Below are 25,869 nucleotides of genomic sequence, written 5' to 3' on the forward strand. Positions count from 1 at the left end.
ATTGTCTTTTCTCCATTGTATATTCTTGCCTCTTTTGTCAAAGATAAGGTGTCCATAGGTGCATGGGTTTATCTCTGGGCTTTCTATTTTGTTCCGTTGATCTATATTTCTTTGTGCCAGTACCATACTGTCTTGATGACTGTGGCTTTGTAGTAGAGCCTGAAGTCAGGCAGGTTGATTCCTCCAGTTCCATTCTTCTTTCTCAAGATTGCTTTGGCTATTCGAGGTTTTTTTGTATTTCCATACAAATTGTGAAATTATTTGTTCTAGCTCTGTGAAAAATACCATTGTTAGCTTGATAGGGATTGCATTGAATCTGTAGATTGCTTTGGGTAGTATACTCATTTTCACTATGTTGATTCTTCTGATCCATGAACATGGTATATTTCTCCATCTATTAGTGTCCTCTTTGATCAGTGTTTTATAGTTTTATATATATAGGTCTTTAGTTTCTTTAGGTAGATATATTCCTAAGTATTTTATTCTTTTCATTGCAGTGGTGAATGGAATTGTTTCCTTAATTTCTCTTTCTATTTTCTCATTATTAGTGTATAGGAATGCAAAGGATTTCTGTGTGTTGATTTTATATCCTTGGCAGGCAGATTCTTAACCACTGCACCTGCTGTTGTTCTCTTGACCTGGCATCTGACTTCCCTCAGAGTGAATGTCCAAGGTAGAAAAGCAGACACGACAATGCTTTGTATGATTCAGGAAACAACACACCATCACTTTTGCTGCATTTTGTGGATCACAGAGGCACTACTGTGGCCCCCTCTGATGCAACATAGGAGGGGGCTACACAGGGTGTGGGTACCTGGAGGTGAGGATGATTGGGGGTCATCTTGAAGGCTGGCAGTTACATTCCTCATCACCATTTTGTGGTTTTTCATTTCCTTCCTCCAGTCATGTGCCAGACGTGGGAGGGTTTGGGTACTCCGGTGCAAACGACAGTGAACAAAGCTATTAAGGTCCGCCCTCATTAAGAGGGGACCCTGACATGAGAATGAATCATGCATAGAACGTGATTGTGCAGAACATGCCAGGTGCACCGAGATGTTAGGAAGGAGGGTCCCTGCGTTTCTCCTTTCTGTGCACTCTGAGTGGTCCTACATGGCCCACCTGCTCACCATTGCAATTCTCCTGGTTTTAAACAATTTTTATTTAACTTTTTAAAATTTGCAGCATGTGGGATCTTTAGTTGTGGCATGTCAGATCTAGTTCCATGACCAGGGATCCAACTTGGGCCCCCTGCATTGGGATCTCAGAGTCTTAGCCAGTGGGCAATCAGGGAGTGCTAGTACTAAGTCATGTCTGACTCTTTGCGACCCTATGGACTGTAGCCCACCAGGCTCCTCTGTCCATGAGATTCTCCAGGCAAGAATAGTGGAGTGGGTTGCCATTTCCTCCTCCAGAAGATCTTCCCGACCCAGAGATCGAACCTGCGTCTCTTACTATTGGCAGGCGGGTACTTTACCACTCGCGCCACCTGGGAAGCCCCATTCCCTACTTAATGTTTTATTACCAAGTAAAGACTCTTATCTCCTCCAAGAAGCTGCCTGTGATTTTCGGGATGTCCAGCTGTCACATACTTGTCCCCAGGCCACTCACTTATTCAGTTCCTTGTTAACGTTGTCCATCTTTGAGGTTCTTGATTCTGATTCTGGCCTTCTGGAACCTGCAAGCAGAGAAAAGCTTCCCACTGCTTTCCTCTCTGACTCTTCCTTACACCTGTGCTACATGTGGCAGAGGGGCTCCGGGGAATCCTGTGGCCCTCCCGGGTAGGGAGTGGTCAGCCTGGGTTTGTGATGGGCACATAATGGTTGAGGGCAGGATTGGGCCTTGCTGCCCCCAAATGGATGGTCAAGTTCACTCATATACTGGCGTGTGCAAGCATGGCTATTTAGCTTTAAGAATGCCATTGTGGAGGGCACTTGAGGAGTGTTTACAGCCAGAGGGACCTACAAGTTTATGGAGTTGGGCAAAGAACACTTGACTTCAGTAGCCCCACCCCCGCCAGCCTCTGTGCTCCTCTCCACCGAGACTCAGCAGCTGGTGCTCATAGGTCCAACAAGGCGCAGTTCAGTGGTTAGGACTCCACGCTTTCACCGTGGAGGTTCAATTCTTGGTCAGGGAACTAAAATCTGGCAAGCCTCAAGGTGAGACAAAAAAAGAAAGACACATCCAAACACGCTCACAATACAGACATGCATGTTTATTCTGTGATGTTCAGGTCAGCTGCCCTGCATTTGTGGGCACCCAGGAGAAGGATGTTATCTGAGGCAGTGGTTCTTTTTTATTTATTTATATTTTTGGTTGCACTGGGTCTTTGTTGCTGCATGTGTGCTTTCTCTAGTTGCGGCAAGCAGGGGCTACTCTCTAGTTGTGATACACAGGCTTCTCATTGTGGTGGCTTCTCTTGTTGCAGAGCATAGGCTCTAGGCACATGGGCTTAATTGCTCTGAGGCATGTAGGACCTTAGTTCCCTGACCAGGGATCGAACTCATGTCCCCTGTGTTGGCAAGTGGATTCTTACCCACTGGACCCTCAGGGAGGTCCCACAGGGGTTCTTAAAGTGTGGTCCCTGGACCTGCAGCATAAGCATCACCTGAAAACTTGCTTAAACTGGGACCTACTGAATCAGAAACTCTCAGGATGGGAACCCATTGGGCTGAGGGGAAGATCCCTCCAGGTGGTTCTGATGCATAATTAAGTATGGGAGCCACTGATCAATGATCTGTCATTAATTGCTCCAAGAAGGGGTGAGGGAGAAACCCCAAGTACACGTGCATGAAAATGTCCACCCCATAGAGGGACCAGAGGCCCTCCCTCACCCTTCTCTCAGCAGTTCCTTCCAAGGACTAATCAGTGGTTGTTTGTGTTCTTTTAAAAAAATTTTTTTTATTGAAATATAGTTAATTTACAATGTTGTGTTAATTACTGCTATACAGCAAAATGACTCAATTTTATATACACATATATAGTTCATATGTGTTTATATACACACACATATATACACGTATAGTTTCTTTATATAGGCTTCTCTGGTGGCTTAGATGGTAAAGAACCTGCCAGCAATACAGGAGACTCGGGTTCGATCCCTGGGTCAGAAAGATCCCCTGGAGAAGGGAATGGCAACCCACTTCAGTATTCTTGCCTGGAGAATTCCATGGGCAGAGGAGCCTGGTGGGCTACAGTCCACGAGTCGCAAAGAGCTGGACATGACTGAATGACTGAACAATTAACAGACAAACACACACACACACACACATATATATATATATATATATATATATATATGTGCACTTTCTTTTTCATACTCTTTTCCACTGTGATTTAATCGCAGGATATTGAATATAGTTCCCTGTGCTGTGTAGTAGGACTTTGTTCTTTATGCATTCAGTATATACCAGTTTGCATGTTTGTGCTCTCTTTGACTTATTTATTTAGATGTAGCAGGCATGATGGTAACTTATACTTGAATATTGCTTTGTCATTTTGAAAATACTTTGATATATTTCATCTCACATGATAAAAATCACTCTGTTAAGGAGTCCAAATAAATGTCATTGAAATAATATTTCAGATGAGAAAAAGGAGGCTCTGAAAGCTTAAGCAATGGTTCTGAGGTCACCTGGTTAGAACTGTGTAGGGCCAGTACCTCCCCCACCCTGACCAATCCACATTGCTCCCCAGTCCACACTGTTCACCTGGCAACTAGTTATTGCCTCTTACAACCTTTCATAAGGAAAGAGGAATTCTTGCTTTAGCGTTAAAATATACAATGAACTTCAGGCTCATATTGGGTTGCAAAAAAATTAGTTCAGATACCAGTGAATCTGTAAAATAGATGGTAGCTTACAATCAAATATTTCATGTAGGTACCATGAAAAAAGACCGTGTTTTGGAATTATCTATTTCTGTTTCAGATTGTGTTAATGGTCAGTTTCTCCTCCCGCACCACGTCCATGGATATCCAAAGAAATTTAGAAGCCAACGTGGAAAAACGAACCAAAGACACTTATGGCCCACCCATGGGAAAACGCCTCCTGGTGTTCATGGATGACATGAACATGCCGAAGGTTGGTGAGGCCGAGCGGGTGGGGTGGGGGGGCAGTGGCGGGGCTATGTAATGGGTTTGAGTGAACGTGAAAGCATCTGTCTTTTAGTCTTCACAATGTCTGTAGGGCCAGGTTATGGAGAATCAGCTTAGGGGACCATGTGATTGGAGGGACTCTTTCCTTAGATGCGTTCCTTAGTTTCTCCAAGGATTAAAGCAGGTAGCAGGCAGCTTCTGAACTATATTCAGTGTATATAGTTCAGTGTATGTTTGAGTAAGTGGTTCTAGATGAGCTGTACTTTAGATAATAATACTGTTCTAACTCCTGTATACCTGGGGAGCCAGGTGGTGCAGTGGTAAAGAGTCTGCCTGACAGTGCAGTAGATGCAGGAGACGTGGGTTCAATCCCTGGGTCAGGAAGATCCCCTGGAGTAGGAAGTGGCAACCCACTCCAGTATTCTTGCCTGGGGAATCCCGTGGAAAGAGGAGCCTTACAGGCTACAGCCCATGGGGTCATAAAAGAGTCAGACATGACTGAGTGACATACATGGAAAGTGTAAGGGCAGGCACTTCCTAAGAATTCCTCTAGATTTACCAAAATCTAGATTTTACCAAAATTCCCTAGAGCAAGGGAATGTTCACAGGCACCATGAGTTTGTTTCTGGGGCTAGAGCCTAAGAGGTGCAAAGTTTTCTTAGTACTGGGATTGAAATTTATTATCATGTCTGCAGAACCATTCCCCCCCACCAAAAATGTATCTTCTAGATGGACTGTTTACAAAGCCAGGATCCATGCGTCCATCCATGGATGCATGCAGGCATCCATCTATCCATGCATCCATCCATCTCTCCATCCATCCATGCATCTATCCATACATCCATCCATGCATTTATTCACCCATGTTTATACCCATACATACACTCATCTATCTATGCATCTATCGATCTATGCATCCAGCCATCCATCCATACACTTGTTTATCCATCCATCCATCCAATTGACATATTTATTGAGCATCTCCTATGGGGACTGGTGCTGTGAAGTGATGAACAAAATATATGTAGTTCCCGCCTTCAGGGAGTTTGCAATCTAGAGAGGGACACAGATTTAAAAAAAAAAAAACAACTACAAATGAATATACAGAACTGCAAACTTTGAGAAGCCCAGTGAAACTCAAACCAGAGCACTCTGAGAGAGTGAAAGGAGATGGGATTTAGCTGAAATGAAAGTGTAAGTCGATCAGTCGTGTCCGACTCTTTGTGACTCCATGGACTATACAGTCCATAGAATTCTCTAGGCCAGAATACTGGAGTGAGTAGCTTTTCCCTTCTCCAGGGGATTTAGTTGAGATGGTCAGCAAAGGTATTGCTGGGTTCTGCTTTACAATATCACTGTTCTTCCTTTTCTTTAAAACAATTGAGGTGGATGAGTATGGCACACAGCAGCCAATTGCCCTGCTGAAACTGCTCTTGGAAAAAGGCTTCTTGTACGACCGGGGCAAGGAGCTGAACTGCAAAAGCATCCGCGACCTCGGCTTTATTGCTGCGATGGGGAAAGCCGGAGGAGGCCGCAACGAAGTCGATCCAAGATTTACTTCGCTCTTCAGTGTCTTCAACATTCCCTTTCCTTCTGAGGAGTCTTTGCATTTAATTTATTCCTCTATCCTCAAAGGCCACACCTCGGTAACTTTTTTTTTTTTTTACATATACATGAATCTATTCTTTTTTTTTCCTTTTATTTAAAAAAATTTTTCTTGACTCATGTATTTTTGACCATGCTGGGTTTTCATCGGTGCGTGCAGGCTTTCTCTAGTTGCAGTGAGTAGGGTCTTCTATTGTTGAGGAGCACAGGCCCTAGGGTGCATGGGCTTCATCAGCTGCTATGACGCGTGTGGGATATTCCTGGACCAGAGATTGAACCTATATTCCTTCATTGGCAGGCAGATTCTTTACCATTGGACCACCAGGGAAGTCCTATTCTTTTTTTTCACCTTCAAACTTTTAACTTTTTAGTTTGTATTGGGTTATAGCTGATTAACAATGTTGTGGCAGTTTCAGATGAACAGGAAGGGACTCAGCCATACAGATACAGGTATCCGTTCTTCCCCAAACCCTCCTCCCATCCAGGCTGCCACATAACATGGAGTAGAGTTCCATGTGCTATACAACAGGTCCTTGTTGGTTATCCATTTTGAATATAGCAATGCGATGGACCTAGGGAAGTCCTATTCTTTTTCAAATTCTTCTCCCGTTTAGGCTGTGGGTAACTTGACGTAATTAGAAGTCTAAACCGGAGGGCCTGGTGTTGGTAGAAACTTGGTAACGATGTATGCATTTGGCACAGCAAGCACAAGGCCTAGAGTCCATGGTGCTTTTAGAGGCCCATGAACAGGTTTTAATTTCTCTCAAAATCAGAAGAAAGGAATCAATCTAATCCAGCATGGATTATATCCATCTTTATACCAAGTTAATCATAATATATATAAGATAATATATTTAATTATAAGTAAGTAATAAAAGAATATATAAATGTATATGTATATATAAGTACTATATTTTTATGGCGGAAGGGGCCCATGAAGGCAGAAGTGCCTAGGGTCCGTGGAAATCATGGTGTGGCCCGGAGTTACATAGGCCCCCTTGAGTGACAGCAATGCAGCCACTACAGGATGTGGGCTCTGGAGTCAGTACCCATTCTGCTCCTTGGGCAAGTCCCTGGAGCTCTCTCCTATGCCCATCCTCATCCAGAATAGGGAGGTGATGCTGTACCGGCCTCCCTGACGTTTTGGAAGAATGAAAGGAGAAAGTGCATGTAACGTGTGGCACAGTGCACACACCGATACTCACTAGATAGTGGTAACTGCTGTTATGTCACCATGATTTACACGACCTCTACAGATGGGCTTCCCTGGTGGCTCAGACCCTAAAGAATCAGCCTGCAATCCAGGAGACTCTGGGTCAGGAAGATCCCCTGGAGAAGGGAGTGGCAACTCATTCCAGTGTTCTTGCCTGGACAATCCATGGACAGAGGAGCCTGGTGGGCTACCTTCCATGGGGTCACAAAAATTCAGACATGACTGAGCGACTAACATTTTCACACTTTACAAATGGAACCCCTTCATTTAAATAATGACCTCTGATCCTGGCATCGCTCTTCTAAAGCAGGCTTGTTCACTCAAAGTCCTGAGGGACCAGGCAAGAAAGATGAAGGTGTGGGAAGGCCAGATGTGATCAGGGAGCACCTGGCATGTTCATGCCCTACCACAAGCCATTCACTTTCAAAACTGTGAGGTCTGTGCAAGTCACATCAGTCTCAGATGGAGGGTTGGTTTGGGGCTTTGGTTTCGTATCATGTTGACTTGTCAGTTAATGTGAAAATCTGGGGAAACAAAAGCAGATCAGATGATTAGTTTCTCTGGTCCTTCCTTTTTTTTTTCTTACCTCCTCACAAAAAAATTGATGATGGGTTTTCCCTGGTGGTTGGTCCAGTGGTTAAGAATCTGCAGTGCAGGGGACACTGGTTCAATCCCTAGTCTGGGAGGATCCCATATGCAGTGGAGCAGCTAAGCCTGTCAGCCCCAAGTGCTGGGCCTTGTGCCGGGAGCCTGTGCTCAGCACTGGGGGCGGGGTGTGTGTGTGAGGGGAGCCGCTGCAGTGGGAAGCCTGAGCACCGCAGCTCAGTCACCCCCACTTGCCAAAACTAGGAAAAGCCCCGGTGCAGCAACAAAGACCTAGCACAGCCAATAAGTAAGATAATAAATAAAATATGTTTTAAAAATTATAGAAAAATTCATGCAATGTAAGACTAGCTATTAAAACCATTTAAAAATACACAGTTCAGTGACACTTAGTACTTTCATAATGTTGTACAACTATCACCACTGTCTAGTTCCAGAATATTTTTATCACTCCCAAAACAGTTATTCCATTCTGTCCTTCAGCCCCTGGCAACCACTAATCTGGACTCTGTCTCTATGGATTGTCCTATTCTGGACACTTCCTATCAGTGGAATCGTACACTATGTGGTCTTCTGTGTTTGGCTTCTTTCGCTCAGCATGATGTCTTCAAGGTTCATCTACATTGATCCTGTTTCAGTGTTTTGCTCCTCTTCCTGGCCAAATCATACTCCATGATAATGGATGGGCCACATTTTGCTTATCTGTCCATCCATTGAGAGACACTCGGTGTGGGGGGGCGGGTCTTTTCATTCTGCAGGTGTTTCATGAGAGCATCGTGGCTGTGAGTGACAAGCTGACATCCTGCACGTTGACTCTTTACAAAAACATTGTTCAGGATCTGCCGCCCACTCCGTCCAAGTTCCATTACATCTTTAACCTTCGAGATCTCTCACGGGTTTATAACGGTCTTGTCCTCACTAACCCGGAACGGTGAGTTTCGTCTTATCTTACTAAAAGATGCCTCATTGGTATGATAGCTTCTCCTATTCTTTTAAGACAGAGGAGCTATCAGGAAATGCGATGTGAATCCATGTGTCTATTAATCACCCAGTGTCTTTTTGTTTATGTTAAACGAAGAACAGAGTCAAATGCTTGGTTAAGACTTGATGCCTCTTGAGCCTCTGAGTTGAAGGCTGGGGAAGCCAAGAGAGGCAGGTGTGAGGCCAAGTGGACAGGTGTGTTCAACCCAGAGGTGGGGATGTTATGCCAACCTTTGTTCTCAGTTCTAAAGGTGGAGTTTGCCCAGTGGAGTCTTTCATTCATACAACTGAATTGTTTCCAGTTGCCAACTGGTTATATTTTATGTGTCTTTGGGAGAAGTTAACCACAGAGGACAGAGGGATTTAAGTCTTGGTGTAGAAATTTACTCGTGAAAACTAGATGAATTTGTGTATTTACATTAATGTGTATTTCATCTATGTAGATTTTCAGGGATGTCCCAATTTTATGGATTTACATTATGAATCCACAAAATATTGAAAAATGAATCAGGAATTTTCCACGTGCCCACAGTGACTCTCAGTGCTCTTGAAAGGTTCAGAACGGCAGTTCAGGAGGGGGCCGGTCTGGGTATTTATAGGTGGAGTGAGGCCTCTTTGCCAGAAACCAGAGAAAGACCCAGAATTGGGGTCAGGTGGAGCTGGTTCTTAGAAAAAGGAGCTGCCAGTGGCTCCGCAGCTGGTGTTAAATTCATAAATTCCAGTGAGGAGGAGTCCCATTAAGTTCTCATGTCATTTACATCACTTGTAGATAATGTTCTTTTTTTTTTCTCTGCAGCAAGAGGAGCTATAAATGACAACATTATAGTCTTTACATTTAAATTGTTAGTGTCCATTAAGTTTCAGGCTTCCCTGATAGCTCAGTTGGTAAAGAATCCACCTGCAATGCAGGAAACCCCAGTTCAATTCCTGGGTTGGGAAGATCCCCTGGAGAAGGGATAGGCTACCCACTCCAGTATTCTTGGGCTTCTCTTGTGGCTCAGCTGGTAAAGAATCTGCCTGCAATGCGGGAGACCTGGGTTTGGTCCCTGTGTTGGGAAGATCCCCTGGAGAAGGGAAAGCCTACCCATTCCAGTATTCTAGCCTGAAGAATTCCATGGACTTTATAGTCCGTGGGGTTGCAAAGAGTCGGACACTGAGCGACTTTCACTTCACTTCATTTCATTAAGTTTCAATTAATATGGAACCGGGTTGAGGGGGGGACACTATAGATATGTCCTTTTCTGCACCCTGTATAGTCATCTGAAAATAGTAGCATCCAGCCTGCTCTTCTCTAGATAACTTTGTGGCTAATTTTGCCCCTTCCATCCTGTAGATTCCAGACGGTGACCCAGATGGTGAGAGTCTGGAGGAACGAGTGTCTGCGAGTCTTCCATGACCGGTTGATCAATGAAACAGACAAGGAGCTGGTCAGTACATTGAAAATGTACCAGCAAATGCAAAAGACAAACAAACAAAAAGCACCCAGAACTCAAAACAAACAAAAAGCAAAACTCCAACAACAAAATTTGTCTCTGGGTGAAATGAAAAAGTACAAAACAAAAACCCAATTTTTTTTTAGTGTATTTTTTTATATGGGGCTTTACAGAAAAATAGAGACTAACAGTGGAAGTCAATAGATAAAGGAGGGTGGATTGTTAAGTACTTAGCAGCAAAGGGGAAAAAGATCAAATGCACATGACTTCAGATAATCCTAGCCTATGCTCTTTTTCTGACAAGTCTTAGCACATGTATGGTGTGAGTTTGGGTCCTGAAGTGATCTTGTGTTGTAAGGTCCAGGAACACATAAGAATCTTGGTCACGGCACATTTTAATGATGATGTGGAGGCGGTGATGAGGGACCCCATCCTGTTTGGAGACTTCCGGACAGCTCTGCATGAAGAGGAAGCACGCATTTATGAAGATATTCAGGATTATGAGGCAGCCAAGGCTTTGTTCCAGGTGCGGACGGGGCTCACCTCTCCCAGGATTACGTTACTTGGGTGCCCAGGAGGTGGAGCTGGGGAGAACGCTGTGCCTGTCTGTAACTTGGGAATGTGGGCTTGTGTCTGACTTAGTGGTGTCCACGTCCTGTGGTGCATGTGAATGACCTGATGAATTTATTCATTCAGACCCCTGGGACCCATCCTCATGCGTTTCCCTTCATCAAACCCATGGAGGGTGCCAGGGTTCTGGTGCACACCCAACTTTGGGAACCCCTCATCTGACTCCCTAATGTTCATTTTCATCTTAATTCATAAGGCTAGAGTTGTGGTCATCTTTGGCTTACTGCTTGCCAATCATAGACCAGCAGATCGAAATCTTTTTAAAATTTATTTCATTTAATCAGTTTATTTATTTTGGCCATGCTGTGCAGCATGAGGGTTCTTAGTTCCCTGACCAGGGATCGAACTCATGACCCCTGCATTGAAAGCTCAGCGTCTTACCCACTGGATGCCTGGGATGTCCTGCAGATTGAAATCTTGTTTGTGAAAGTTAGTCTTGTGAACCCAAATGATTTACTCATTTCAACCACTATTGACATTCAAAACAGTCTCTCCTCCATTTTTCATCTCTCCCGCACAGGAGAGTCTGTCTCTTAAAAGTCAGTAGTCCTTAAAAAAATTTTATTTTTGGTCTAAAATTCAGGAAATCCTTGAAGAGTATAATGAAAGCAACACCAAAATGAACTTGGTTCTCTTCGACGATGCTCTGGAGCACCTGACCCGCGCGCACCGCATCATCCGAATGGACCGAGGCCATGCCCTGCTGGTCGGGGTCGGGGGCTCCGGGAAGCAGTCTCTGGCCAGGCTGGCTGCCTTCACAGCTGGCTACGAGGTAAGCCAAACTCCCCACTAGAAAATGGCTTTGCTATGCTAATTTCTGCAGTTAGTAGTTCCTGCAAAAATTCAAACAATGTATTACAGATCATAACATGATGCTTTTACAGAGTATCAAATGGTTTTTTCTGGGGGGGGGGAATCGATATTATTTTAACTGAATATTTGAAACATCTAAGTATTGTATTGTTTTTGGAATGTAGAATATGTCAAATCAAGTTCGAGAGTCAAACATGAGCAAGTCCTGTGATGCATAATGTGTGATGTGTGCTCATGCAGAGGGGATCTTAGCCAAAACCTCCATGGACCCAGTGTTCATGGTCATTGATGTGCTGGCTGTTGTTTCAATACAACCACCATCCAAAGTTCTGGGCCATTCTTAGAATCTTCAAAAAACAATTAAACAGAAACAACAAAAAATATTTTTATTGAGATACAATTTCTAGATCGTACAATTCATCCACTTAAGGTATACAATTCAATAATTTTTTATGTTCAGAAGGTTGTGAAACCATCACATTCAATTTCAGAACATTTTCTTCATCCAAAGAAGAAATCCTAAACTCCGTATCTTCCTATTCTTCCAGCCCCTCAGCCTTGAGACATCATTAATCTTTCTTTCTCTCTTGACTTTCCTATTTTGGGCTTTTCATACAATAGGATCTCAAAGTCTGTGGTCTTTTGTGACGCCTTCTTGCACTTGGCATAATGTTTCCAAACGTCGTCCCCGTGTCAGTGTTTCATTCCTTATGTGGCTGAATCACGTTCCATTGTATGGTAGACCACGTTTCAGTTATCCATTCATTCATTGACAGTCATTTGGATTACTTCCACCTTTTGACTACTATGAATTATGCTGGCATAAACATTCATGTACAGGATTCTGCAGGGACATATATTTTCATTTGTCTTGGGTGGATGCTAGGAGTGGAGTTGCTGGGTCGTAGGGTAATTCTCTGTTGATCCATCTGAGAAACTGCCAGGTTGTTTGCCCAAGGGGCTGCACCATTTGACATCCCCCCAGCACTGTGTGAGTGGGGCCCCGTGTCTCTACACCATCCTGAGACTCTTACAGATAGTCCTGCAGTGCCCACAGGTAACTTGCCAGCCTGGTCCATCACCGTGGAGACGTGCATCCTGCAGTGAGATTCAGTTTTGAAGAAGCGTCAACTCCACTGCTCACCCTCCCCACACACCCTCCTTAGTTCTTTGGTATCTGATTCTGTTTGTAACTCGGGTCTTGCGTTATCCTTGATGCCTCTGTTTTTTGCCTATTGTTTTGCTCTGTTTTTATGATCATTTTTTTTTTGAAATTGGGAAGTTAGAGGATTCAAGGGTATATGTTTTTAAAAGATTTTTGACCCATGACACTAGAGTTCACATTAGAAAGGTGAATTCCTGGTGGAGTGTGCCTCCTTGAAGTGGGAGTAAAAAGGGCCAAGGGACTTCCCTGGTGGTCCAGTGGTTAGGACTTGGCTCCTTTACTGCAGGGGCACGGATTTGATCCCTGGTAGAAAACTGAGATCCTACTTGCCTCGAAGGAGGGCCAAAAAATTGGGGGGCCTGGGGATGGAGGACCAGGGGAGAAGCAAAGGACTTCTAATTTTATCCATAGCTTTGTTAAAAATAGATTTGAAGAAAATATATGAGTTTTGGGTTTTTAGCAAATGTTAAATATGGGTGGTGGGTGCGGTGGCATTCTATTATTCATTGTATGTGGTTGATTACTCTTTATTTATTTATTTATTTTATTACTCTTTAAAGGAATTGAGAGTCTTGTCTATTTATTTATGGCTGTGCTGGGCCAGATTACATTTGGCTGAAGGGCATCCAAATGGCCCTGAGTTTGTGTGTGTGACTGTGTGTGAGACAGTGTGCAAGTTTGGACATGCAAGTTTGTGTAACTGTGTGTGTGAGAATGTGTGTGAGTGACTATGACTGTGAAAGTGTGTGACAAACTACGTGTGTGCCCAACATAAAAGTGTGTTGAGTGTGGGAGTCACCATGTGAACATGTGTGGCTATGAATGTGCATGACTGACTGAGTGTGAAAGAGGCTTTTTGTGTGTGTGTGAATAGAGGTGGAGAGGAGAGAGGAAATGAAGGATTTCTCTGCTACCATAAATCTGAGCTGTTTTAAAACGACTGCTCACAGTTAAACTTCTACACATCTGAGCCGGAGGAAATGCTTGAACAGAAAAGACTTGGCTTATGTGTGTGTCCTATTTCCATTTATATCTATTTTGTGTGTCAGAGGATTTTTGAATTTAATATTTTAAAAATTGCTTCTTCGTCAGTCTTTTTTCTTTACACATCTTCTCACAATTTGTCTCATTTTAAATGAGCTCACGGTGACTCTGGTGGTGCTTAGTTGCTAGGTTGTGTCCGACTCTTGCGACTCCATGGACTGTAGCCCGCCAGGCTCCTCTGTCCATGGGGAGTCTGTACCCACACCCATTTCCTCTGTTGCATGGCCCATCTCTGCCTTATCTCCTTCCCTATAATTCAAATGACTCTTTTCTGCCACATCACATGGCTTGCGGGATCTTAGTTCCCTGACCAGGGATCGAACCCGTGCTCCCTGCAGTGGAAGCACGGTGTCCTAACCACTGGACTGCCAGGGAAGTCCCATCCAATTACTTGTTTTTAATGACGGAGGCTGTCCTTTTCACTGCCCCCACCCCTCTTTTTTCTGCCTTATTCACAATCCATCTGCAGGAGCCTTGTTCCCTGCACACATTCACCTCGCCCACGTGCGCACCCGCACAGAACATCCACTGTGGTTTGTTCGACAAAAAGGAATGTCAGTTTTCTGTGTCCTGTCTTTCTCACTCAACCGTATTTTGTGAAAATGTCCCCAGTCATCCGGTTCTGTGGTCCTGGTTCCTCTTGGATGGTGGCTCAGCTGGGAGCCGCCCTCTCGCTCTGCGCTTACTTGGAGACCCTCCCTTGGGCCAGTGGTCTCAAGGGGATGCTGTGCTCCGTGTCCGCAGGTGTTTGAGATCCTCCTGAGCCGGGGCTACTCTGAGAACAACTTCCGGGATGACCTGAAGAACCTTTACCTGAAACTTGGCATTGAGAACAAGATGATGATCTTCCTGTTCACGGATGCCCACGTGGCCGAGGAGGGTTTCCTGGAGCTCGTCAACAACATGCTCACCTCAGGTACCGGGATGCTGGTCTCACATGGGGTTTGCTGGTCTCTGCGGCTCAGCTTTCAGCGGAGGCTGTCTGGTAAGCGTTACCTTTTAAGCGCACTTCCTACCTACACAGGAAGTATTATTTGAGCTCTCACAGGTGGGTAGGAGCCAGCACGTGTATCCCAGGCTGAGGGTCCAGTGTCTATGGTGGGTGATGCAGGATGCTGATTGATCATGCCTGGGGTAGCGTCAGAGCCACCCTCAAACCACATCCAGACTCAGAATGAATGCGAAGTGATTCACCAAAGGAAATGAGGGACCTCTGACTACAAAGAGGGGAGTGGACAGGGGCCAGGGACACAAAGAACAGAACTCCACTTTCCGGTCTGGCACCAAGGAAACCTTTCCCCAGGTTTTAGCTCTAGTGCCTTGCTGGTCTCCCTCCTCTGGCAGTCTCCTGTCTCCTGAATGCCTGGGGCGTCTTACCATCCCGGCTATTTATGTGGCATTTAGCACACATGTCCTTGGGTTGGCAGCAGACTTTCCATGCGTGGGTCACAAACTTGTAATTGGGATGTGAATGTCAGACCTTTTCTCTCTCTGTAAACCCCATTGCAGGGCTCAGGGTATATTTTCCTTGGAGACTGAGTGGGGTCCCCAGGGGTCTGTACCCCATATGATGCAGGTCAAATAGGTCTGAAGCCCTTTTGCTTTGCGGCATCATGAAGACTTTGCATCTCATCCTTGACACGAATGACATTAGGAGCGGGGATAATTCTATTCTTTGTTGTGGAGGCTGTTCTGGGTATTATGGGATGTTAGCATCCCTGGCCTCCATTCACTAGATGACACTAGTACCATCCCCAACACACACACACACACACACACACACACACATTGGACAACCAAAATGTCTCCAGACATTGCCAGATATCTCTTGAGTTAAGTTCAGTAGCTCAGTCATTCAATTGCTCTTTGCAACTCTGTGGACTGCAGCACACCAGTCTTCCCTGTCCGTCACCAACTCCCAGAGCTTACCCAAACTCATGTCCATTAAGTCAGTGATGCCCTCCAGCCATCTCATCCTCTGTCTCCCCTTCTCCTTCCTCCTTCAATCTTTCCCAGCATCAGGGTTTTTTCCAATGAGTCAGCTCTTCGCTTCAGGTGGCCAAAATATTGGAGTTTCAGCTTCAGTACCAGTCCTAATGAATATTCAGGACTGATTTCCTTTGGGATTGACTGGTTGGATTTCCTTGCAGTCTAAGTGACTGTCAAGAGTCTTCTCCAACAGCACAGTTCAAAAGCATCAATTCTTAGGCTCTCAGCTTTCTTTATAGTCCAACTCTCACATCCATACATGACTACTGGAAAAACCATAGCTTTGAGTAGATGGACCTTGTTGGCAAAGTAATGTCTCTGCTTTTTAATATGCTGCTTTTAATATAGGTTGGTCATAGCTTTTCTTCCAAGGAGTAAGCGTCTTTTAATTTCATGGCTGCAGTCACTATCTGCAGTGCTTTTGGAGCCCAAAAAATAAAGTCTGTCACTGTTGCCATTGTTTCCCCATCTATTTGCCATGAAGTGATGGGACCGGATGCCACGATCTTAGTTTTCTGAATGTTGAGTTTTAAGCCAACTTTTTACTCTCCTCTTTCACTTTCATCAAGAGGCTCTTTAGTTCTTCTTCACTTTCTGCCATGAGGGTGGTGTCATCTGCATATCTGAGGTTATTGATATTTCTCCTGGCAATCTTGATTCCAGCTTATGTTTCATCCAGCCCAGCGTTTTGCATGATGTACTCTGCATATAAGTTAAATAAGCAGGGTGACAATATGCAGCCTTGATGTACTCCTTTTCCTATTTGGAACCAGTCTGTTGTTCCATGTCCAGTTCTAACTGTTGCTTCTTGACCTGCATACAGATTTCTCAGGAGGCAGGTCAGGTGGCCTGGTATTCCCATCTCTTGAAGAATTTTCCAGTTTATTGTGATCCACACAGTCAAAGGCTTTGGCATAGTAAATAAAACAAAAGCAAATGTTTTTCTGAAACTCTTGCTTTTTTGATGATCCAGTGGATGTTGGCAATTTGATCCCTGGTTCCTTTGCCTTTTCTAAATCCAGCTTGAACAGTTCACGGTTCACATATTGTTGAAGCCTGGCTTGGAGAATTTTGAGCATTACTTTACTAGTGTGTGAGATGAGTGTAATTGTGCAGTAGTTTGAGCATTCTTTGGCATTGCCTTTCTTTGGGATTGGAATTAAAACTGACCTTTTCCAGTCCTGTGGCCTCTGCTGAGTTTTCCAAATTTGATGGCATATTGAGTGTAGCCCTTTCACAGCATCATCTTTTGTCTCTTGGGGATATCTCTTGGGGAGGGCAAAATTGTCCCCTTGAGAACTCCTGCTCTGATGCTCACATTAACCCACCTAGGTAAGTAGCAGGCATTTGTTATTTCCATTTTATGGATGAGGAGCCTGATGTCCAAAGGGATTTTCACACACAGTGAGTGAGCCTTGGGTCTCAGAGCCGGGACCCAAGCCCTGCCCTTCAGACTCAGCAGCGACTGCTCTTTGGTGACACAGCGTGTGTTCAGCTGCTCAGTCATGTCTGGCTCTTTGCAACCCCATGGACTGTGCTCCTGCCATTTCAGTGCCTCGAGAAATAGCCTGAGACTGAACAAAATGCTGGCCTTTGTTTTCTAGGCATCGTACCCGCTCTTTTCCCAGACGAGGAAAAGGAGTCTATCCTCAGTCAGATTGGGCCAGAGGCTTTGAAGCAAGGGACAGGCCCGGCCAAGGAGTCCGTGTGGCAGTACTTCGTGAACAAGAGTGCCAACAACCTGCACATCGTCCTGGGCATGTCGCCAGTGGGGGACACCCTGAGGACCCGCTGCAGAAATTTCCCAGGTGCCCTGGAGCAGAGCCTGCAAATCCTTTCTTCCCCTTCAGTAGGGAACATGCTTTGGGTGAGGGAGTGACATGCATCTTGAGGTTCCACGGTTCCACCAGCCAAGTGACCCATGACATGGTCATTAGGTTGAAAGTTGAGTCCTGCCATGTAGGATGAGCCTGGAGCCACCACTCAACAATCGCCAACCAGCTCTTGTGTTGCAGATGGATGGCTGGTGCCCTTCTTTTTTTACTTTAAATTTTCCAAAAGTTTTTATTATTGATTTATTTTGACTGTGCTGTGTCTTTGTGGCAGTGAATGGATTTCTTTAGTTGTGGTGCATGAGGGCTTGGTAGCTCCAAGGCATATGGGATCTTAGTTCCCCCACCAGGGATTGAACCCTCGTCCCCTGCATTGGCAGGTGGATTCTTAACCACTGAACCTTCAGGGAAGTCCTGGCTGATGTCTTTCTAACATGAGGAAAAGCTCATAGTCCCAGCCTCGAGGCCCATAATGTACACAATATAGCTCTCTGCTCCTTTCTATTTGGAAAATTCTGGCATCCTCATGGAAGTAGCAGAACCTATCCCTAGAATGTGGGTGGGGGGCAGTTTTGCTCCCCAGGGGACACTTGTCAATGCCTGGAGACATTTTTGGTTGTCACAATTTGGGTGGGGTGGGCTATGTATAATTGGTATCTAGCTGATAGAGACCAGGTGTTGCCAAACAGCCCACAACGCACAGACAGCCCCATCACTGAGGATTATCCAGTCAAATGTCAATAGTGCCGAGGCTGAGAAACCCTGTTTTTGATCGTTGTTTTTGAACATGTCCATCTCATTCACCAATTTGTTGGGTCCCAAAGACTGTATCCATGTTCCCGTGGGTCTCAGAGTAGCAGAGGGATCATCTCTTTTCTCTCTCTTTCCTTGCAAGGTCTGGTAAATAACACTGGTATTGACTGGTTCATGCCCTGGCCTCCTCAAGCTCTGCATGCAGTCGCTAAGTCATTTTTAGGTAAGTGGCAGCTAATACCAGGACCACATTAACAGTATGCGTATGTGCTCAGTCGCTAAGTCATATCCAACTCTTTCTGACCCCAGAGAATATAGCCCAGCAGGCTCCTCTGTGGGATTCTCCAGGTAAAGATACTATATATTAACAGTATAACAATTTGTTATCCTTTTCCAGACTTTGAATTTTGGTCCAGTAGATTCCACGGTCACAAATGATGTTCGTTAGTGTGTTTTGGTTCATATTGTGTTTTAGTCCAAAGAGACTTCAGGGGATTTACAAAGATAATGCAGAATAAGAATTGATTAGGTATCATAAAAAGTAGGGGTCAGCAAAGCATGGTCTGCAGGCCTAATTCAGCCCCTTGCTTGTCTTAGTAAATGAAGTTTTATTGAAACATGTAATAAACATAATGTCTATGGCTGCTTTTATGCTACAACCACAAAGTTGAGTAATTGGCACAGAGACTGTATGGCTCACACAGCCTAAAAAATTACTATTTGGTTCTTAAAAAAAATTTTTTTTTATTGGAGTATAGTTGCTTTACAGTGTGTATTAGTTTCTACTGTAGAGCAAAGTGAATCAGCTATACATATACATATATCTTCTCTTTTTTGGATTTCCTTCCCATTTAGGTCACCACAGAGCACTGAGTAGAGTTCCCTGAGCTATACAGTTGGTTCTCATGGTTGTTTAGAGAAAATGTATGCTGACCCCAAGGATGTCTAAAAAATCTTTTGGTAAACTGATTACCCATCAGTGTGGAATTTGCTCTACAGATTCAACTCCCTAAGGCCTTGGTTATTCATTGTAATCTTCAGAATAAGAAAGTGTTAGTCACTCAGCTGTGTCTGACTCTTTGTGACCCTGTGCATTGCAGCCTGCCAGGCTCCTCTGTCCACGTCTCCAGGCAAGAATACTGGAGTGGGTTGCCATTCCCTTCTCCAGGGGATCTTCCCGACCCAGGGATCAAACCCACGTTTCCTGCATTGCAGGCAGATTCTTTACCATCTGAACCACTAGGGAAGCCCTTAAGCCAGTCAATTCATCCTTAGGGAAAAACTTTTATATGGACCTAAGTTGAGCAGCTTTATGACACTGGATGACCTTGTGAATAGCTTTAGCCTTATAAATACATATCCAATAAATAAATAACTAGTCCCACTTTACAGACAGATTGCAGTTTTTTGGAGAAGGGGGCTAAAAGAATATGACTCTTTTCTAATGATATAACTCAAAGATCAGCAAACTTTTTCTGTAAATGCTGCTGCTGCGAAGTCGCTCGGTTGTGTCCGACTCTGTGCGACCCCATAGATGGCAGCCCACAAGGCTCCTCTGTCCCTGGGATTCCCCAGGCAAGAATACCTGGAGAATGACTAGATGATAAATATTTTCGGCATTGTGGGTCATATGGTCTCTGTTGCAACTGCTCAGTTTCGCCATTGCATCACAAAAGCGGCCATAGACAATATGTAAGTCAATGGGCATGGCTGTGTGCCAGTAAAACTTTATTTACAAAAATGGGCAGTGGGTCAGATTTGTCCTGGGGGCTGCAGTTGCCAGCTCTGATATAGATGTGCCTTAGCTTTCATGGGACTTCCCTTGTGGCTCAGACAGTTAAGAATCTGCCTGCAATGCAGGAGACCCAGGTTTGACCCTGGGTCAGGAAGATCCCCTGAAGGAGGGTATGGCAACCTACTCCAGTATTCTTGCCAGGAACAGAGGAGCCTGGTGGGCTACAGTCCATGGGGTCTCATAAAGAGTTGGACACAACTGAGTGAGTGACCCTTTCACCGTCTTTTCACTTTAGCTTTCATAGGCTTTTTAGCCATGTCTGTGCGTTAGTACTTAGCTGCTTTCAGTATTCAGTGGTCAAGCATCATAAATAATGGTGCATGGAGTTTACTTAGAATTTTTCTCTTAGGATATATTCCTGGAATTGGGATGACTGTGCCCAATAAGTATAGATATTTGTGAGGCAAAACTTTTCATGCATGCTGTAAAATTGGCCCATGGACTGTGGTTTGTTGACCCCTGGTATAATTCAAGATCAAATATGCAGAATCTGGATGAATGCCTACTTTTGGTCGTACTTCCTTCCTTCATTTTTGACGTGAAAGTATTTTGCAATCTGTGAGATAATTCAAGTGATGTGGTTTTGGCAGTGGAAGTGATTATTAATTTTTCAGCAGACATATAGGAAGGCCTGAGCTCAGATGCTCAGTCATGTCTGACTCTTTGTGATGCCCTAGGCTCCCCTGTCCATGGGATTCTCCTGGAAAGAATACTGGAGTGAGGTGCCATGCCCTCCTCCATGGAATCTTTCCAACCTGGGGATCGAACCTGCATCTCGTATGTCTCTTGCATTGGCAGGTGGGTTCTTTACCACTGGCACCACCTGGGAGGCCCCATAGGAAGATCTACCTCATGCCAAATATGTGTTGGGTACAGGGAATATAGCAGGGGCACTGGGTAAATTTCTTTCCTGGAATCTCAAGCCCCTCTCCCAACACTGTGTTAGCCTTTAGCAAGACAGACCTTCCTACGCAGGGAAAGAAAATTGGCTTTCTACGTTCTTAGAGAAATTGCCAGAGTATCAGTCATTTCAGTTCAGTTGCTCAGTCATGTCCAACTCTTTGCGACTTCATGGACTGCAGCATGCCAAACCTCCCTATCCATCATCAACTCCCGGAGTTTACCCAAACTCATGTCCATTGAGTCGGTGATGCCATCCAACCATCTCATCCTCTGTTGTTCCCTTCTCCTCCTGCCTTCAATCTTTCCCAGCATCAGGGTCTTTTCCAATGAGTTAGTTTTTTGCATCAGGTGGCCAAAGTATTGGAGTTTCAGCTTTAGCATCAGTCCTTCCAATGAATATTTGGAACCGATCTCCTTTAGGATTGACTGGTTTGAAAAACCAGAAAAGCTACTGACAAGTGATAAGTGCTCTTTTCTTTTTTGTTAAAGCATTTTTATACTGTATTTTATTGTGGTAAAAAATATGCAAAATTCGCCATTTTAACTATTTTAAACCATTCCAAGTGTGCACTGTTATCCTTTTAATACTCACAATGTTGTGCAATTGTCATCACTGTCTGTCTCCAGAACCTTTTTCATCTTTAAAACAGAAACTCTGTCCCCATTAAACACTCAGTCCCTGTTCTCCCACCCCAGCCCCACCCTCCACCCCTGGGAGCCTCTAATTTACTTTCTGCCACTAATTTGCCAGTTCTAGGTGTCTCATGTGCCCTTTTATGGCTGGCTTCTTTTACTTTGCGTGTTTTCCAGGTTTATCCATGTTGCTGCACGTATCAGAATTTCCTTCTTTAAGGCTGAGTAATACTCCGTTTATGGACAGGCCGTATTTTGTGTATCCGCCCATCTGTTGGTAGACACTTCTGGCTGCTGTGAATAGTGCTGCTATGAACATTGCCATACAAAAATCTGCCTGTGTTTGTCTTTCACCTCTTTTGGGGATGTGCTTAGGAGTGGAATTGTTGGGTCACATGGGAATTCCGTGTTTAACTCTGAGGAACTCACTCAAGATCGAGCTTGTCTCTTTTCTTTATGAACCACCCTTTTCCATTCCTTCCTCTTCAGGGACTAATCAGATGATCCCGGCAGAAAATATAGAAGATCTGGTAGAACATGTTGTTTTGGTCCATGAATCCGTGGGTGAATTCAGCAAACAATTCCTACAGAAACTGAGGCGCTGCAACTATGTGACTCCGAAGAACTACCTGGATTTTATTAACACGTATTCAAAATTACTGGATGAGAAAACTCAGTATAATATAGGTAAGACTTGGGAGGGCGGATGGACCATTCATAGAGATTGTTATTCCTTACAAGTAAGGATCCCAGTGCTGATGTTTTCCTTAAGCAGATGTTTTCTTAGCAAGATCGAGCATACTTGGGACTGAGGCAAAGCCGAAAAGCACATTTTGGATTTTGTACCTCAAAATGATATGTGTGGGTGGGCAGAGCCCTGGCATGCATTTATTTTTATTTTTCTGTGTTGGGCCATGCACTCTAAGCTCTAAATTTGCATTCCATTAGAGATACTATTTAATGAGAGCAAGCATTTCTGTTGGAAAACTTTTAAAAAAATTCTCTGGTTCTGGCTGTTGGTCAAATGAAGCACTGTTTTCAGAAGTATATTCATTTGTGTTAGTCGCTTAGTCACGTCTGACTGTTTTGCAACCCCAAGGACTGTGGTCCACCAGGCTCCTCTGTCCATGGCATTCTCCAGGCAAGAATACTGGAGTGGGTTGCCATTCAGAGATGCCACCCCCAAAATGGCAATGGAGGTGCTGAGAGATGCTTGACATCTCATGAAGATGATTTTATTTTATTTTTTTTTTCCTGTGAGCCCAAGTTGGGTGAATCTTACTGCATTGCGTGTAGTTGGGTGGGTTGAGAACAGAGCCCCCTCAAGGGTGAATACCTGTGTTCCCTTTCCTCAGCTCAGTGCAAGCGTCTGGAGGGAGGCCTGGACAAGCTGAAGGAGGCCACCATCCAGCTGGATGAGCTGAACCAGAAGCTGGCCGAGCAGAAGATCGTGCTGGCGGAGAAGTCGGCTGCCTGCGAGGCCCTACTGGAGGAGATTGCCACAAATACAGCCATAGGCAAGTGTGGGGTCAGTTCTGGGGATCTGGACTGCCCCCTTCCCACCAAAAAACCCCCAAACAGGACAGGGCTCCATTGCATAACAGCCCTGGGAAGCTACTTGTAGGAACTGGCATGTTTTGACCTACCCATTACTATTTTTTTTTTTTTGAAGATTTATTTTTTTTATTCTTATTTTTTGGCTGCACTGGGTCTTCACTATGGCACACAGGCTTTCTCCAGTTGTGGTTCGTGGGCCTAGCTGCCCTGCAATGTGTAGGATCTTAGTTCCCTGACCAGGGATTAAACGCACATCCCCTGCATTGGAAGGCAGACTCTGAACCACTGGACCACCATGAAAGTCTCAAACTGGGTGCTTTAAAACAGAGACATTTATTTATTCTCACTGCTTTGGAGGATAGAAGTCTGAAATGAAGGTCTTGGCAGGACCCTGCTCCCTCCAAAGGTTCCGGGGAGGACCCTTCCTGGCCTCTTCCAGCTTGTAACAGTGGCCAGAAGTCCTGAGTGTTCTTTGGCTTGTGGACGCATTCCTCCAGCTTCTGCCTCCACCATCACATGGCGTTCCCCCACTGCGTCTCCGTGTCTTCACATGGCCTTCTTATATGGACACAGTTGTTAGATTTAGGATCTACCCTAACCCAGTATGACCTTGTGTTAACTAATTATATCTACAAAGACTCTCTTTCCAAATAAGGTGACATTCTGTTGTTCTGAGTGGCATGGATTTTGGTGGGGGCACTATTCAAGCTGGTACACCTACTCCATGCCAAGCTTTGTTCTAAATGTGGGGTCACAGCCCCTGGAAAGAAGGTTACATTCTAGTGAGTGGAGCCCATTCATGAGCCAAGAATCAGATGAAATTTCAGATTGTGGTTAGTGTCACAAATAAACTAAGATAAAATAAACCAAATAAACAGAGTGATGAAACTGAGAGTGACCTGTGGGGAGGCTGACTTTTGGGCTGGGCTGAATGAACATATAGAGGAAAACAATAGAATGCGAAACACTAGAGATTTCTTCAAGAAAATTAGAGATACCAAGGGAAACATTTCATGGAAAGATGGGCTCAGTAAAGGACAGAAATGGTGTGGACCTAACAGAAGCAGAAGATATTAAGAAGAGGTGGCAAGAATACACAGAAAGTGAAAGTGAAAGTGAAGTGCTCAGTCGTGTCCGATTCTTAGCGAACCCCATGGACTGCAGCCCACCAGACTCCTCCGTCCATGGGATTTTCCAGGCAAGAGTACTGGAGTGGGGTGCCATTGCACCTAACAGAAGCAGAAGATATATTAAGAAGAGGTGGCAAGAATACACAGAAGAACTGTACAAAAAAGATCTTCATGAACCAGATAATCATGATGGTGTGATCACTCACCTAGAGCCAGACATCCTAAAATGGGAAGTCAAGTGGGCCTTAGGAAGCATCACTACAAACAAAGCTAGTGGAGGTGATGGAATTCCAGTTGAGCTATTCCAAATCCTAGAAGATGATGCTGTGAAAGTGCTGCACTCAATATGCCAGCAAATTTGGAAAACTCAGCAGTGGTCAGAGGACTGGAAAAGGTCAGTTTTCGTTCCAATCCCAAAGAAAGGCAATGCCAAAGAATGCTCAAACTACTGCACAATTGCACTCATCTCACACACTAGTAAAGTAATGCTAAAAATTCTCCAAGCCAGGCTTCAGCAGTACGTGAACCGTGAACTTCCAGATGTTCAAGCTGGATTTAGAAAAGGCAGAGGAACCAGAGATCAAATTGCCAACATCTGCTGGATCATTGAAAAAGCAAGAGAGTTCCAGAAAAACAATCTATTTCTGCTTTATTGACTATGCCAGAGCCTTTGACTGTGTGGATCACAATAAACTATGGAAAATTCTGAAAGAGATGGGAATACCAGACCACCTGACCTGCCTCTTGAGAAACCTGTATGCAGGTCAGGAAGCAACAGTTAGAACTGGACATGGAACAACAGACTGGTTCCAAATTGGAAAAGGAGTATGTCAAGGCTGTATATTGTCACCCTGCTTATTTAATTTATATGCAGAGTACATCATGTGAAATGCTGGGCTGGATGAAACACAAGCTGGAATCAAGATTGCCAGGAGAAAAATCAGTAACTTCAGATATGCAGATGACACCACTGTTATGGCAGAAAGTGAAGAGGAACTAAAGAGCCTCTTGATGAAAGTGAAAGAGAAGAGTGAAAAAGTTGGCTTAAAACTCAACATTCAGAAAATTGAGATCATGGCATCTGGTCCCATCACTTCGTGGCAAATAGATGGGGAAACAGTGGAAACAGTGTCAGACTTTATTTCTTTGGGCTCCAAAATCACTGCAGATGATGACTGCAGCCATGAAATTAAAAGATGCTTACTTTGGAAGGGAAGTTATGACCAATCTAGATAGCATATTAAAAAGCAGAGACATTACTTTGCCAACAAAAGTCCATCTAGTCAAGGCTATGGTTTTTCCAGTGGTCATGTATGGATGTGAGAGTTGGACTATAAAGAAAGCTGAGCACCGAAGAATTGATGCTTTTGAACTGTGGTGTTAGAGAAGACTCTTGAGGGTCCCTTGGACTGCAAGGAGATCCAACCAGTCCATCCTAAAGGAGATCAGTCCTGAGTGTTCATTGGAAGGACTGATGTTGAAGCTGAAACTCGGATACTTTGGCCACCTGATGTGAAGAGTTGACTCACTGGAAAAGACCCTGATGCTGGGAAAGATTGAAGGTGGGAGGAGAAGGGGACGACAGAGGATGAGATGGTTGAATGGCATCACCAACTCAATGGACATGAGTTTGGGTAAACTACGGGAGTTGGTGATGGACAGGGAGGCCTGGCGTGCTGTCCATCTGTCCATGGGGT

General features: G+C 44.5%; 1 protein-coding gene across 1 annotated transcript in view; it reads left to right on the forward strand.

Annotated features, from left to right (window-relative positions):
• Nucleotides 1–25,869, forward strand: part of DNAH10 (dynein axonemal heavy chain 10) — a 161,409-nt gene that overhangs the window by 94,471 nt on the left and 41,069 nt on the right. The window contains exons 46-56 of the mRNA XM_006056319.4: nucleotides 3,927–4,079; nucleotides 5,479–5,739; nucleotides 8,273–8,445; nucleotides 9,829–9,922; nucleotides 10,287–10,454; nucleotides 11,142–11,330; nucleotides 14,325–14,496; nucleotides 17,174–17,377; nucleotides 18,297–18,377; nucleotides 21,975–22,172; nucleotides 22,841–23,002. Of these exons, the coding sequence (XP_006056381.4) occupies nucleotides 3,927–4,079; nucleotides 5,479–5,739; nucleotides 8,273–8,445; nucleotides 9,829–9,922; nucleotides 10,287–10,454; nucleotides 11,142–11,330; nucleotides 14,325–14,496; nucleotides 17,174–17,377; nucleotides 18,297–18,377; nucleotides 21,975–22,172; nucleotides 22,841–23,002 (1,855 nt within the window). The remainder of the gene's footprint in view (nucleotides 1–3,926; nucleotides 4,080–5,478; nucleotides 5,740–8,272; nucleotides 8,446–9,828; nucleotides 9,923–10,286; nucleotides 10,455–11,141; nucleotides 11,331–14,324; nucleotides 14,497–17,173; nucleotides 17,378–18,296; nucleotides 18,378–21,974; nucleotides 22,173–22,840; nucleotides 23,003–25,869) is intronic.

This window comes from Bubalus bubalis, chromosome 17 (genome assembly GCF_019923935.1).
Source record: "Bubalus bubalis isolate 160015118507 breed Murrah chromosome 17, NDDB_SH_1, whole genome shotgun sequence".
Classification (NCBI taxonomy): domain Eukaryota; kingdom Metazoa; phylum Chordata; class Mammalia; order Artiodactyla; family Bovidae; genus Bubalus; species Bubalus bubalis.